Consider the following 13,861-nt stretch of genomic DNA (forward strand, 5'->3'; position numbering starts at 1 on the left):
CACGATGCACAGAAACATCAAGTTTACTTAACAGCACCATATTGTTTAGCAGTTGTATGTTCAGTTTTCTTGTGAGTAAAGCAGTAAATTCCTCCTTTTCATGCAGTAGGTTTCAAGGTGGAAAAAAGAGTTAGAATATCACAACATACCTCAATAAGTTCATTGCTCCAAATGCTGGCATCCATTTTTAGACTCCGGACCTTCGAATCTCTTGGTCCTAAAGATCTGTGTTGTCCTGAAAATCCAAGAGCATTACTTAACTAAGGCACTTAAACAGGGTTTCTCTTCTGCTTAGATAACAAAAAAATGTGATGACGCCAGATTTATTCTACTTGATATCTTTACAAAAGGTTGGGTTTGACATTTGAGTATTAAATAAAAGCATCGAAAATACACCGCTTTTTTTAAAAAAAAGTTAATTTCAGTTGATAGTAATGAATAAACAAAGTAGGCTGTCTCATGTAGACTATTTTTGGGATAGCTTGGTTTGAAAGAAAGCCTAGAATTATAAAATATTTCCTTGAATCTACCACTTAAGCACATATTTCAATATAAAACATGACAGAACTATATTTTGAGTAGCATCTGAAAAAGCTATTGGCAGCAAAATATGTACAGATGTAACAAAATTAACACCCAAAATTTATACACTAAAAATTGTTATTCTTTGGCATCTAGCCTTGCAAAAGCCATTCCTTTCCCATAAAGTGTTAGTGTGTCTTAATTTCCACTAATTATGAAGGATGATTCAACTGAAAGAACTCAATCACCACAGACATGTCATTTATGCATGGAAGTGCTTTAGAATAAGGCTGACCTTGGCATTAAAAAAAAAAGTTATGCTCAAATTTTGTTTCTCAAACCTTCCATGAGAATAACACTTCAAAAATTAAAAAAAAAAAATACAAATAACCACCAATTCAAGGACATACATAGATATGCAAATATGACATTTTGTAGAACCCACATAGCTTGTCATTAATTACTCTACCTGCACACTTCTTACAAATGACAACACAAAGATTGATGGATGCCCAGTCAGGACCGGGAGCTTTACAGTCAGCGCAGCTCCTGTTGGACTCATTGAACCAAATCTTCTCAGCTACTTCATAATCAGATAGAGTTTCTGCTATTGATTGCTGGAGTGCTTCAATCCAGTCTTGTTTCTCTTTTTCTGACTCTGCTGTAAAGCTGAAACAATTGACTTTTCTGTGTTATTGATCTTTATTTTAAAGCCCAATTAAACATGGTCTGTAGCCTCCTTATTTATTACATTTAAACCTGAAATCACAGTCAAAAATTTTCCTCCACACAGATATAAATCCTAAGATGGAATATATTATTTTTTATTTTTAAATTCAATGAAACTCTGTCTGTTTTAGTATCGTTTTCAACAAAACCACTACTAGTATAAGTCACGTAGCTTTTGTAACATTAATGTAACATCACTGAGTTAATTTCAATCCTTTTATGTTACCAATTACCAAACTTAAACAGTGAACTTTAACAAAAGCATAGAATGACATAAGGAAACATGGAGAAATAAATGAGAATAAAAAAACTACTGAGAATTTAAACTACTGAAAATTTTAAAAATTACTGAGAGTTAAAAAACTACTTGCTTTTCATTTAAATTTATGTTTGTAAAAGTTAAATAGGAAACAAACATCAACATGGTCATGTCTTAAGAAAAAAAATCAAAGAACTAGCTATCTACCAAGTAGAAACAGATTCAAATTGCTGATCAAGACTATTTTACCTGCTAGTTGACTGAGAGTGAATGTATTTCCTAACATTTGCAATCCCAGGAGAACAAAGAAATTTCCTCCTTCATTACAACATTTAAGAAACACTACGACACTTAACAAAAGGCTTTTATTAGCATGCACTTTCATTTTCTTAAAAATCATTACAAGTCTCAGCAATCAGCCAAAGTGAAACTTTCAACTACTTTCAACCAAGAATATCTACAAGAGATAGCACATGAAAGCTTCTTTTCAAATAAAATGCATAAGACTAAATGGATGTGGCATTATTTCACTATTGAAGTTTATTATTCTTTAGGATGAAGTCTATTTGTGAAAGTGGAGGAATTAATTTATCTTTTTCTTTTCCTTTTGCCCTTGCACAGAATGAACAAAGAAGGCTACATAAAAGTATGAACCTGTGGGCATAATATGCCTAGTCAGAAGCTAACAGATGAAGCACACAACTAAACAAATCAAAGAAAATCCTCCCATTTTTCTAAACACTGCTGAACATCCTTAATAAAAACATGACCTTTTCATCCAAACTAGCTATGGCACTGCAGTATAAAACCAGTATTTCTTTAGTGCCTTAGTTAATTGCATATTTTGTAAAGTAAATATTCAAGTTCTTACCTAAAGCTTTTATAAGGAGTAATTATTTCAAAAGATTGCTTTGCAGCCCGATCCACTTGTTTCACATTTGCCACATTCATAGGGATTAAAGTGATACCAAATCCTGTCTTAAAGTCCTAGGAAAAAGATAATAAAAGTTTAGGAGGTTATCATTCAAGAACAAAACATGTAAACTAAAATGATTTCCTCATGGTCCAGAAAAAACAAGATCAGTAATAGACATCTTTACCATAACATATAAGCCATTACTAATTTATTAATGGATAAACAAGCCTCCACTAAATTTTGTCCAACCAGTAAGTTTCCAACTGCTAGAACTGATTGCTGGTAGGAGTAAAAATGCATGCTCCAACTATTAATAAATGAAAGAATTAAAAAAAAATGTTTAAACAATAGATATTATTAAAATGTGAATGCAAAATTCTGGAAGGATCTAGCTTAAATCATGCTTAAGTGTCTAAATAAACTTTATACATCTAAATCCTTCTCACTGACAGCAGTTTTTCATGCTTTAAAACTGAGTATTTTAACAAACTAAATATGTATAAAATTCCTTCTTAAACCTTTGGTTATTTATGCTTCTGATGTAGTACATAGCTAAACATGCCTTTGAAAAAAAGTCCTATACAGCTGCTAAAATAGACAGAGGGTTAGTTTTGACTCAATTATAAGAAAGTATTTTTGCCTTAAACCAAGTAAAATTGTTAGGGTTTTTTTCCTGCTGCATGGAAAAATGTACTAAAAATAAAAACTTTTGTATTGACAGATTGGGAAATAAAATGTGAGCTCACACTGAGCTCCTGTAAGGGCCTCTCAAAATGTATGGATTTTGGAGAATCAGATGAATACATACATTATTTCTTATGTATTTGGAACACCATCAGCATTTCCTTCTTTAAATTTATTTACATGTTCATCTCAAGGCAGTGACTTCCACAAGTTTAATTTCTGGAAATATTAGCATAGTTCTTGAAAACAGTAAATAAATCAGAAACAAAACCAAGCTGCATCGCCCAAGCAAAGAGCCAAATTCACATATCTTACCGTTTACATGTTCACTGTTAGCTCACATAACAAGTAGATGGGTACAGACTGATAAAAATAAAAGCACTGAAGGGTAAAAGCTTCAGAACTGCCTGCCTCTGAAGAAAGGACTGTATTTCTAGTTAATACATATTTAAACCTGCATCACTGACAAGTTTCTCTTTGTAAGATTCACATATTTTTGAGCACTAAAGCCTACATGGAGAACATACTTCACAAAACTCTTATAATTTTATTTCCCTATTTCAGGTATGAACAAACAAAACTATCATTTTAGCCAGGATTGCTAAGGCTACATCTGACAAAAGATACATACACATGTGTGTCTATGCACAAGCAGAAGTATCAATTGTATCACACGAGGCATTGAATAGCATAATGCCCCAAAAAGCATAGTAACATCCATTATAAGAGGAGATTTTTAGAATGACAGAATTCCTATTACTTAAATATACTGTGAGATAAGTTAGCTAATGTTTCCTTGCGAGATTTCTTATTAAGAATTTATTTTTGGGGTTTTTTTAACATGTCATTACCTTTGACAGTAACAGTGGGGAACTAGGTGGGAATTTCGACACAGACCTTTATAAAAAGTAGCTTTTCAATAACTAATCTATCTTAGCCACTCCTCATATCATTTATTTTAGAGAATAGGAAAAAAATAGAAATATGTTTAAATATTTCCCCTTTTCTTCTACCCTCTTATCCTGTAATATAGACATTTTTATTCTCTCCCCTCATCTTCAGCCCCCACTCCATTTGCCTATAAATCAAGGGGTTTCATACTGACACGCCTGCCTCAGAAGAGAGCAGAGTTCTGTTAAGCCTACACCGTCCCTAATTCACCCTCTATGGGAAAAGAGTGAGCAGAATCACCTCCTTTTGAGTGTGAACTTGACAGCATCCTCTGTAGCAGTGAAGCATTCTTAACTTCACATCACCAGTGAGAAAAAGAGGAGCAAGAAATACCAAAAATGAAAAGACGGAGGATAGAAAAAAACAAAACTTTCATTTCTATAAGTGAAATTAAAAAAAAAGAAACCAAACCAAAACAACCCAAAACCAACACCTTTGTAGAATTAAATGGTTCGTGCTTCTGAGATATAAATTGGTTGCAAGTTTCATTTGTTGATTCAAATATTTCAAATTATTTAAAATAATTTGCCTTAAGAAATCCTGGTTTTCAAATGAGAGGTAATAAGCCCATCCCTGAACCTGCACAGTGCAATGCATTCTTTGTTTATTAAATAACAGCTGAAAAACCACCAGAAGCCATGATTAAAAGGTGTTCAATACACTTCTAGGTCGAGATTAAAGTTCACTGAAGGTAAATGATTAACAAAGATGACCAAAATAATAACTACCTTATTGAGCCAGATCAAAAGTTCCCCTGTAGAGTAGCTTCCCTTTAGGCACTTCCTACTGCTGACAGTCATAAAAATAATGCAAATAAGAAAAGGTACATGCTCATCTTCTCAAAAAAGCTTCCAGCAATCTAAGCACTTAAAAGTCCCTAAAAAACAGTTGCAGCAAAGAAAATTATACTTACTAACCACTGACAGACATATCCTCAAAGAATTAAAAAGCCCAACAAAAACATGCTTTGAGGTCTCTGCAGGATCTTACTTCATAAATTTCCCAAATACTGGTTGTAAAAAAGGGAAGTCATTTTGTATATGTATATTGCCCACCTAACAACTAAGAATTTTCAATTTTTTGCCTGACAACTGAGAATTTCATTACATAACATAAGAGGAAAGAAACTCTAACTAAGCTTCATTCACCTAATTATTCCATAATGTTCCTTCTTGAAAATATTTATTCTATGTTCCTTTCAGACTCTTTCTAATGCCTTCTAGCTGGTTGTACCTCCTTCTCTTGGAGCAAAACGGAGTAAGCTGCATGGAAGCAACCTGCCACATGAAGATCACACACACACATTAGCATCTCTGAAAACAGACACCAAACTTTGCTGTACTACATTCAACAATACAGAAACAAGAAAGCACTCTAGAAACAAAGTGCATTAATTTGAAAGTCTTTACCTTTATGTGCAGCACCAACCCTCCAAAATTTGCACATGTGCCCAGTGTCTGAACAATCCCATTAAAGAAAGAATAACCCATTATGCTTTACATTCAGCAATGGCATGAGAACTTACAATACTGAATTCCAGTGTGAGGAATGTCAGAAACATGAGGAAATTAGAATCTACTTTTCAGAACAGAATATGGTGGCCAATTAAGCAATTTCATTGGTACACCAGAGCGAAGTTATTTCCATAATGGTCCAAACAAACTACTTAAAGTAACTGCACAACACTTGGCATAAACCTGGCTTTGTGAGTGACAGGTACACAAGAATCTAATTTTCAGTGCTCAGAATTATATGCTTTCAGGAGTGCAGTCTTCTCTACTTCAGACACAGAAGTGGGAATTGGTACGGGGAAGAAAGAAGTGCACCACTTTGGAAGATGAATTCATTCACTTTTGAGTGCACAGAAGGACAATAGGGCCATTCAAGAACTATACAAAAAATATCGACAGCAAAAGCAAGCAGCATCTTTTCAGAATAAGAATTGTCTTGCTTCTACCCACTGAAAGCTCATTGTTTCAGATACACTGAACTGAACGATGCTTTCTGACAAAGAAAGAAAAGTTTAAGATTCAAAAATGCACAGAGAAAGATGAGGGCTGGGGTTTTTTGGGTTTTTTAAATTTAAATATAGATATGACTTAAATGTCTCTAGTTATACTATCCTCATGAATTATAATAAAGGTTGAAACATGAGTTTACAAGAACTTTAAAAAAACCCAAAAAAATCTTTATAGATATAATAATAGATCAAAAGTATCCACAAAACAGCACAGTTAACTGAAAGCTAAAAATATGAAGAAGAGCACTGGCTTTCTGATTAGCTGTTGCTCCTTCCTGAAGGGTGAATGATTATACTGTAGGAGTGTTGCTGTCATTATCACCCCTGTCTGAAAAAGACATAACTTACGAAAATCTGTCATCTGTATATAAATCATGAAATTATTTAACTTCTATTTTTAAACATACCTTTAACATGTGTCTAAAAAATGCCTCTCAGTGCACAAAACTGCCCTCTTTATTATCGTTTCATAGGCAAAAGCTGCCCTGTGACAGGCTTTACTAACATTTTTTCAAATCTATTTTGGATGAAATTGAAGGAGATTCAAAATTAGTCTCATATCTTTTCTAACATACCACCACTGTTTCACAGAGACAGAAATAAACACCAAGGCTAAGGAACACTAAAGTATATATGTATAAAATCATACAACTATATCTGAACAAGTGAAATTTTCAGAGCTGCTGGACACCAAACTTTCGGTATGTTGTCTTAAAAAGCCAGACTTGGGCACTTTTCTGCATGCAACTCATAAATAAATTTATAATCAGAGGCTGAACCTTGTGACTCTCAGTGAACACATTTTCTCCAGAAAATGGCACTTTTAAAAAAGCTCTTCTCCTACCCAGACAGTATACTGGAATTTATTTTTCTTTCTATTTTTTTCCTTCCACTTGGCTTTGTTCCAGTAACACTAGGGCTGGCATCCTTACTGGTTTAGTCAAACCAAAATTCATCTGAACACAGGAGTTCTAGAGATGCTGCTTGTGTTCCCCAGAATTTACTGTTTCAGCAGTTATTATCATGTCTTTGCATGCACTGTCTTTCATGGATCTAATATTAGGTCCTCAATGTATGAAGTTGAATAAAAAAAAAAATCTTTGCATCAAGAAAACATCTCAGAAAAATGAAACCAAAAAAATGCAGTCACAATTATAACTTTACCCATACTCCTCACATAAAAAGTCAACTAACTTAAAATACTGAAATAAAATAAATACTGAAAATAAAAGGTTAGCTAACTACTATTTGCATATTAGAAATATCAATCCATATTTTTATCTCTTTCTTTTTTGGTAGAGGACTAACTGGATAACAGCAACAGCAGAGCAAAAGGAAAACTGCTGACATGAGTTCAAGAGACTATGTTTCTACATACTCACACATGCATATATATACTTGAGTATATACCTTAATATATAAATATATGTTTGTAGTTTATTTTGAAGTAAAATGAATATAGAAGTACAAAACTCTGAAGTACAGAAATAGCACTGATATGTGGTGGGAACACAGCACTTTTGGAAATTCTGCATCAACTGAGTATTCTCACTGCACATCAGTTTCCTTCCTGTGTATTATGAGATCATGGTGCATTTGCTTTTTGTGTCTTTGGTGGTCAGATCTCGAGGACATGTAATATTTAAGCATGTGCAGGCAGATAGATACCTAACAGTGATAAGAGGTAACAAATCAAGAACATTACACTACATATAAAGATATATTTACACACACAAATGTATATGTATGTGTTTATAAATGCACACTTTTTTGTTTCCTTTTTAACAGGTACATTTCAGACAACCTTGACACTAATTTATAAAAAGATTATTCCTATTATTCCTAAAATGACTCTTGTCCTCCTGCCCATATTTAGAACATTCTTGACCTTTAATCACAATATCTCTGATCAGAGCTCCAAAACAAGACCTTACATGGTTCCTTGAATTTACCATTTAATTTGCAACAGCTCTTTAGATTTACCTTGGGAAGGTTACCATGAAGTTTGTGACAACTACACTATTCCTGCAAGATCTGAAAATTCCCTTAACAATTTAGCATGATTTAGTCTTTTCCTTCATTCTTACCCCATGGTATTTGATTCCTTCCAAACAACCAAATTATTCCAGAGAGAATAAAAGACAGTAACTAGAATATTCAGATGAAGCATTCATAGTTTCTTTCCTCCCCTCATTATTTGGAGGCATTAGCCTTTCCAGCTATTAAGGAGGGCTAATTTCTGCAAAAGAAATATGGGGAAAAACTGGCTTCCATATTAATGAAAAATTAAGACCTTTTTACATATTAAAGAGTTTAAGAAAGAGTGACTAGTAATGCAAATTGCATTGATGATATTAAGTTTACACAAGTTTATATTACAGAATCACAGAATAATGAGGTTGGAAGAGACCTCTAAGATCATCAAGTCCAACCTATGCCCAAACACCTCAATTAAATTATAGCACCAAGTGCCATGTCCAGTCTTTTTTTAAACACATCCAGAGATGGTGATTCTACCACCTCCCTGGGAAGACAATTCCAGTGCTTTATTATTCTTTCAGTGAAAATTTTTTTCCTAATATCTAACCTATACCTTCCCTGACGTAGCTTGAGACTGTGTCCTCTTGTTCTGTCAGTGGCTGCCCAGTGGAAGAGACCGACCCCCACCTGTCTACAACCTCCCTTCAGGAAGTTGTAGAGAGCAATAAGGTCACCTCTAAGCCTCCTCTTCTCCAGGCTAAACAACCCCAGTTCCTTCAAACGTTCCTCATAGGGCTTGTGTTCCAAGCCCCTCACCAGCCTCGTTGCCCTCCTTCTATTGATTTCCCCTCCTTCTATATGTACTGAGATTAGCACCCCCATTTATTTTTCATCAGGCTTCTCTGCATCCCCCATCACAGCCCAAAAACTTTAAATATAGATTTCCAGTGATAGTTACATATTGTGGATTGTAATACAAACCACACATATGCACTCTGTCTTACAGTCTTCTAATGAAGTCCAAAAATACAACCACAGTGAAGCATACAGTATATAATTACACGCTCAAAAAATAATGTTAAAAGAACATGAAGGTTGCTAACTCAAGCCCTGATGAGCAAGGAGATGCTAGAATTCCAGTTGTCCGTGCATGTCAGTTCTGTAGCTGGGTGCTCATCTGTTATATGTGAGGTAGTCACATCATCAGTTTTAAGTTCTTCACTTAACTAAGCAAAATTCTTTCCCCTGTTAGAGAACAAAAATGATTCACACTATTTTTGAAAAAAAAATTATAATGGCAACCTGGCATCCAAAATTTTGGAGGTTACAAAGAAGGAAGACAGCAAAAGACAAGAAGGGTCACTTAGATTAGCTCTATTCAGTGCCATATAGTAAGCTTGTCTGCAGTGGAATATTTTGGATATACTGCTGGAATACTTCCCTCTCTGTACCGTTCCACACCATTTCTTTATTAAAAAATGTAATACCTGTACTTTGAGATGGCTTTATGATGAAAGCCAATACATAAGAAGTGGGAGTAACTAAGAAATTACTTTAAAAAATGCTTTCTGATGAACACTCTAAGGTAGTTACAACCTTAGATGTTACTTCTCATTTAAGTTACAGATGTGTCTATTCACTTACTACAGGAACCATTCAGAATCCTCACTTCAGCAGTTATGTGTATGTATTTTGCAATATCAATACAATTTTATATTGCTTGATTATGCACCATCAGGCCCATGCCTTGCTTGTTGTATGGGATGGATCTAGGACACATGAAGATGAAAGCTCCCTTCCTTTATGGGCTGCAAAATACAAAAAAAAAAAAAAAAAGGTGAGGAAGATCACATAACTGAAGTGCTTGAATACTATACGGGAGAGTTAGCTCTTATCTTTGCCTTTTCCAGTTTCTACTCAGTGTAAATCAAAGCCTTAGCATACAGTCATTTCACTGCACGTTTTTCATTTCCTGGTATCTGACTTTATGCTGTAGGGTTTGATTTGCAGAACTGCTGAGCAATTGGAACTCCAGCCAAGACCTAAGAAAGCAGTATTTTGAGCAGGTATAGTTTGACAGAGAACTATTCCTTCTCAACCACCCATAAAAGACTGAAAAAACAGAAAATGCTAAATATATGGATATTTGAATCCTTCAATAATGTTTCTCAGAACTGTGTGGTCATATGGAGGAGACAATCATGTTCCATTACCTTATAGGAAGTAATGAAAAATAAATTCCTCATTGCTCCTCAAAGAACATTTTTTTATCAGTGAAGGGTTAATTTGAATGTAAGGAACTTTTCAACTGTGTGCTACAAAAAAGGCATGGGCTACACCATGAAAAGAAATTAAAATTATCAAACAATTACTAAATAGACAATGCACTGAAAGAGGTAGTGATCCTGTGAAAGGAAATCTACTGCACAATATTATAATCGAGTGAAATTAAGGTCTTAGAAATAAGACCAGTTTTCTCATGATTAGAGGGGTGCACAAATTTGTAATTGAGGTAACGTTATCAAAAGTTTTTAGCTGAGTTCTTCAAAAAATTAGGTTTATATAATACAGGAGCATCTGTCTCCCCATGTAACCCCAAGTAAGCTCTTACTCTAGACAGATCCTTGGCTTCAATCAATTTCAACATAATAGCAGCTAATTAATCTTCAGGTCTTAGTAAGACTTAAGGAAAGTAGATCAGAACAGAGAACACAGAGTCCACATTTCCTCTCTTCTTTACTGTCCAGTCTCATTAGAAAAGGCTTTAGTGTATGGTCACAGTGAGTTGAGACAACATGATGCAATCTGGAAGGGGATGGTCAAAGTTACCAGCCACAAACACAAACATATAAATTAAGAACTTCTATTTCTTAATGCTCAAAAACAAAGAGAGAAGAAGACAATAGAAAGTAGAGAAAAGATTGTAATTCCAAATATATATATATACATTTCTCACCTGTGCTGAAACATGCTAAAAGGGAGGGGGAAGAAACAATCCATGCTGCAACCATGCCATTACAAATAATTTGTTTGTATGCAAATTATGTACTTCAGAAACAACGTGTGCAAGTTCAATATAAGAACCTGAATTCTACATAAAGATGTACATTTTAACAAAAGCAGTTTAAGTTATCAGTGGAAAGTAGATTTCTTGACTTAAAGGTACTGTAAGTCATTTGCATTCCTGCTTTAGAAATATACTGAAGGACCCGAATTCTTCCAACTATTCCACAATTCAGAGCTCAGCTTTCTGAATCCCAGAAAGTGTGATTCAGACCATACTCCATTCTTCAGACACATGCTTTCTTCTTCTTGTCACTCAACATACTAGGAAAGCAACAGTCTCACATCTGAGGCATACAAGACAAAACCAAGCATCAAAGCAAGCTGGCAATACTGCACACAAAACCTTCCTTGCTGTCTTCCCAAATACCCTGACAGGTACCCAAGCAAGAGAGAGAAACCTGTTTTCTGTGTTATGTCCCCCACTCCCCCACCATACACACAGAAAACAAGTGTAGGCAAAGTTCCAGTCTGAACAACTACAGTAACTCCCTTCCAGCAGGGCTTCTCTGCAGCACAGAGCTCATTCAGAAATCAGCACCTTGCTAGCTGCAGAGGCTGAAGCCACTGCAGCTGCCTGGGCTATGATCTTTACTTTTGCTGCTTCATGAAAAATCATGAGATGACATAAATATGGTACAGCTAAATAAACATGTAAATAAAAGTCAAAGCCTGTCAGGAGCAAGTACAGCCTATATTCAAGGCTTTCACCTTTACTTTTAATTCCAATAGCTATTCATAATATTGTCTCTTCTTTAAAGAGGCAATCATGTTCCTTAAGATGCACAATTTCTGACACATAGAAACCCATTCCATTTTAGAACCCATTTCTTGCTATTCAATTCACATCTTTTTCACCCCAAAGGGATACCAGTTTAATATATGAAAATTCTAAAATTACGTGGAAATGCTTCTATTTTCCTCAGTTTTAGTGTTAGAGCTCTTCCACCGTTTTTTTTTTTTCATTTGCTGAAGCAGCTATCTGTATAATCACCATCTCAAATTCATACACCATTTTAAACACTTCCCTGCAATAAGCACCCAGAGCAACTCCTGTTCATACAAGGACATTTTTAGACATAGATATTACTATTACAATTTTAAGTAGCCATCTGGACTCTTCTTTGGAAGTGCTTCACAAATGGAAACCTTCTTAGATTTAGCAAGACTGCTGTCTGGAGACCAGAAGGATCAGTGAATTTTAAGATACCACATACAGCTGTGATTTTCTGAATTCGTATCTTTATAATCTTCTTGCCAAAGTTCTGCATACACACCAAGGATCTTGTTATGTATTGATAATCCAGAGAAACTGCTAAAAAAGTGTTTGAACTATTACAGGACAGACAGATTGTGACCATTTTTGCAATACCTTAAAAACTACAACAGTTGTTATGCAAAAATGACAAACCTTTTGATTGGCCTTTTAGTACAGTTGCCACTAGGTAAGAGAAAAAACTGTTATGACATCCCCACTGGCAAAATTCCCCTAATGAACCAAGAAATCCTCCAAATAATGGAGTGTCTGCTTTCCTCCAAAATTTGCCCATGGTGATAAACAAATATGATATTGACAAAAAGTATTAATGACCAAGCACAGTGCTTTTACTTACTGACTACAAGAGTAAGGTGTTAAGACAAACGGACCTCACAGTAAATATGAAGACTTCTTATTTTATTTACTACCTCTTTATTTAATAAATTGAAATTTAATTCTATGATGTGATATTGCACAAGTAGAAATAATCAATAACTAACATAATTCATAATATTTCAATAACCACAAACAAAAATAGGATTTCCTGATGGAGAAAGTTTTCCAAAGCTTTTTTTTTTACTCACAAACCAAATTTCCAAGTAATCTGCATGGCTCAAAATAATTACAAAAGGAAATTAATTTTTTTTAAGTTTCGACAATTTTTAGAGTACCATACAAAGAGCACTAATTATAACAGACATGTTCACATCTTTAAAATTTGTATTTATGGCTATATGAATATATTCCAAACATACCCCATTTTATCATAACTAGATCCCTATGGGATTTTTCCAGCTGATGTCGATAAAATGAGCAGTTTAAATTTCTGATCCTATCAAACTGAATTACTCTTCGGAGATGGTGTATATGGAAAACACACACACGCCCACACACCTCTTAAGAATAAATGAATGAATTACATTAAACATGGAGAGCTCTGGACTGTGCTAACCACTCTTTCCAGCTTGGGAGATTTTAGACACATCCTGCTTAATGAGCCATGAAGAAAAATGTTTCACTTTAACAGCTGACATTATGATCTTAAATTTAAAAGGAAAAAAATTAGCCAAGGAGAGTACAGACCCTCACAAAAGCTTTTGGCCAGACAGCATAAACTCTCATCTATTTAATAAATGTTCACCTTTGCAGGAAGGAAACATCAAATACCATAAAATTTTGGATTTGTTTAAAATTTGAAATTCAGATATTTTTGGACTACCTGAACCAAAAAGATAATGTTTTTCCTTGTGAAATACATAACTAAATATTTAGTAGATCTAAATTTTGAGAATGTGCACACATATTCATTAACTTTGAAGAATGTGTCAGAATTCAGAGAAGTTCAAACCTTTACTAGAAGCCAACGTGAAGTACAAACATACAACTAAGGCTTAGAAACAGAAACCTAAGGAGACCATATTATGATTTGTGACTTCTTCCCACTTCTGTGACACTTATTCTAAAACAGTGAAGGGACAG

General features: G+C 34.5%; 1 protein-coding gene across 2 annotated transcripts in view; it reads right to left on the reverse strand.

Moving 5' to 3' along the window:
* Nucleotides 1-13,861, reverse strand: part of ARAP2 (ArfGAP with RhoGAP domain, ankyrin repeat and PH domain 2) — a 110,069-nt gene that overhangs the window by 55,941 nt on the left and 40,267 nt on the right. For both annotated transcript variants that reach the window (XM_068188843.1, XM_068188844.1), the window contains exons 9-11: nt 2,382-2,497; nt 992-1,191; nt 150-235 (exon numbers count right to left, since the gene is read on the reverse strand). In XM_068188843.1, coding sequence (XP_068044944.1) covers nt 150-235; nt 992-1,191; nt 2,382-2,497 — 402 coding nt within the window. The remainder of the gene's footprint in view (nt 1-149; nt 236-991; nt 1,192-2,381; nt 2,498-13,861) is intronic.

The sequence above is a fragment of the Anomalospiza imberbis genome, chromosome 4, assembly GCF_031753505.1.
Source record: "Anomalospiza imberbis isolate Cuckoo-Finch-1a 21T00152 chromosome 4, ASM3175350v1, whole genome shotgun sequence".
NCBI classification, from domain to species: domain Eukaryota; kingdom Metazoa; phylum Chordata; class Aves; order Passeriformes; family Viduidae; genus Anomalospiza; species Anomalospiza imberbis.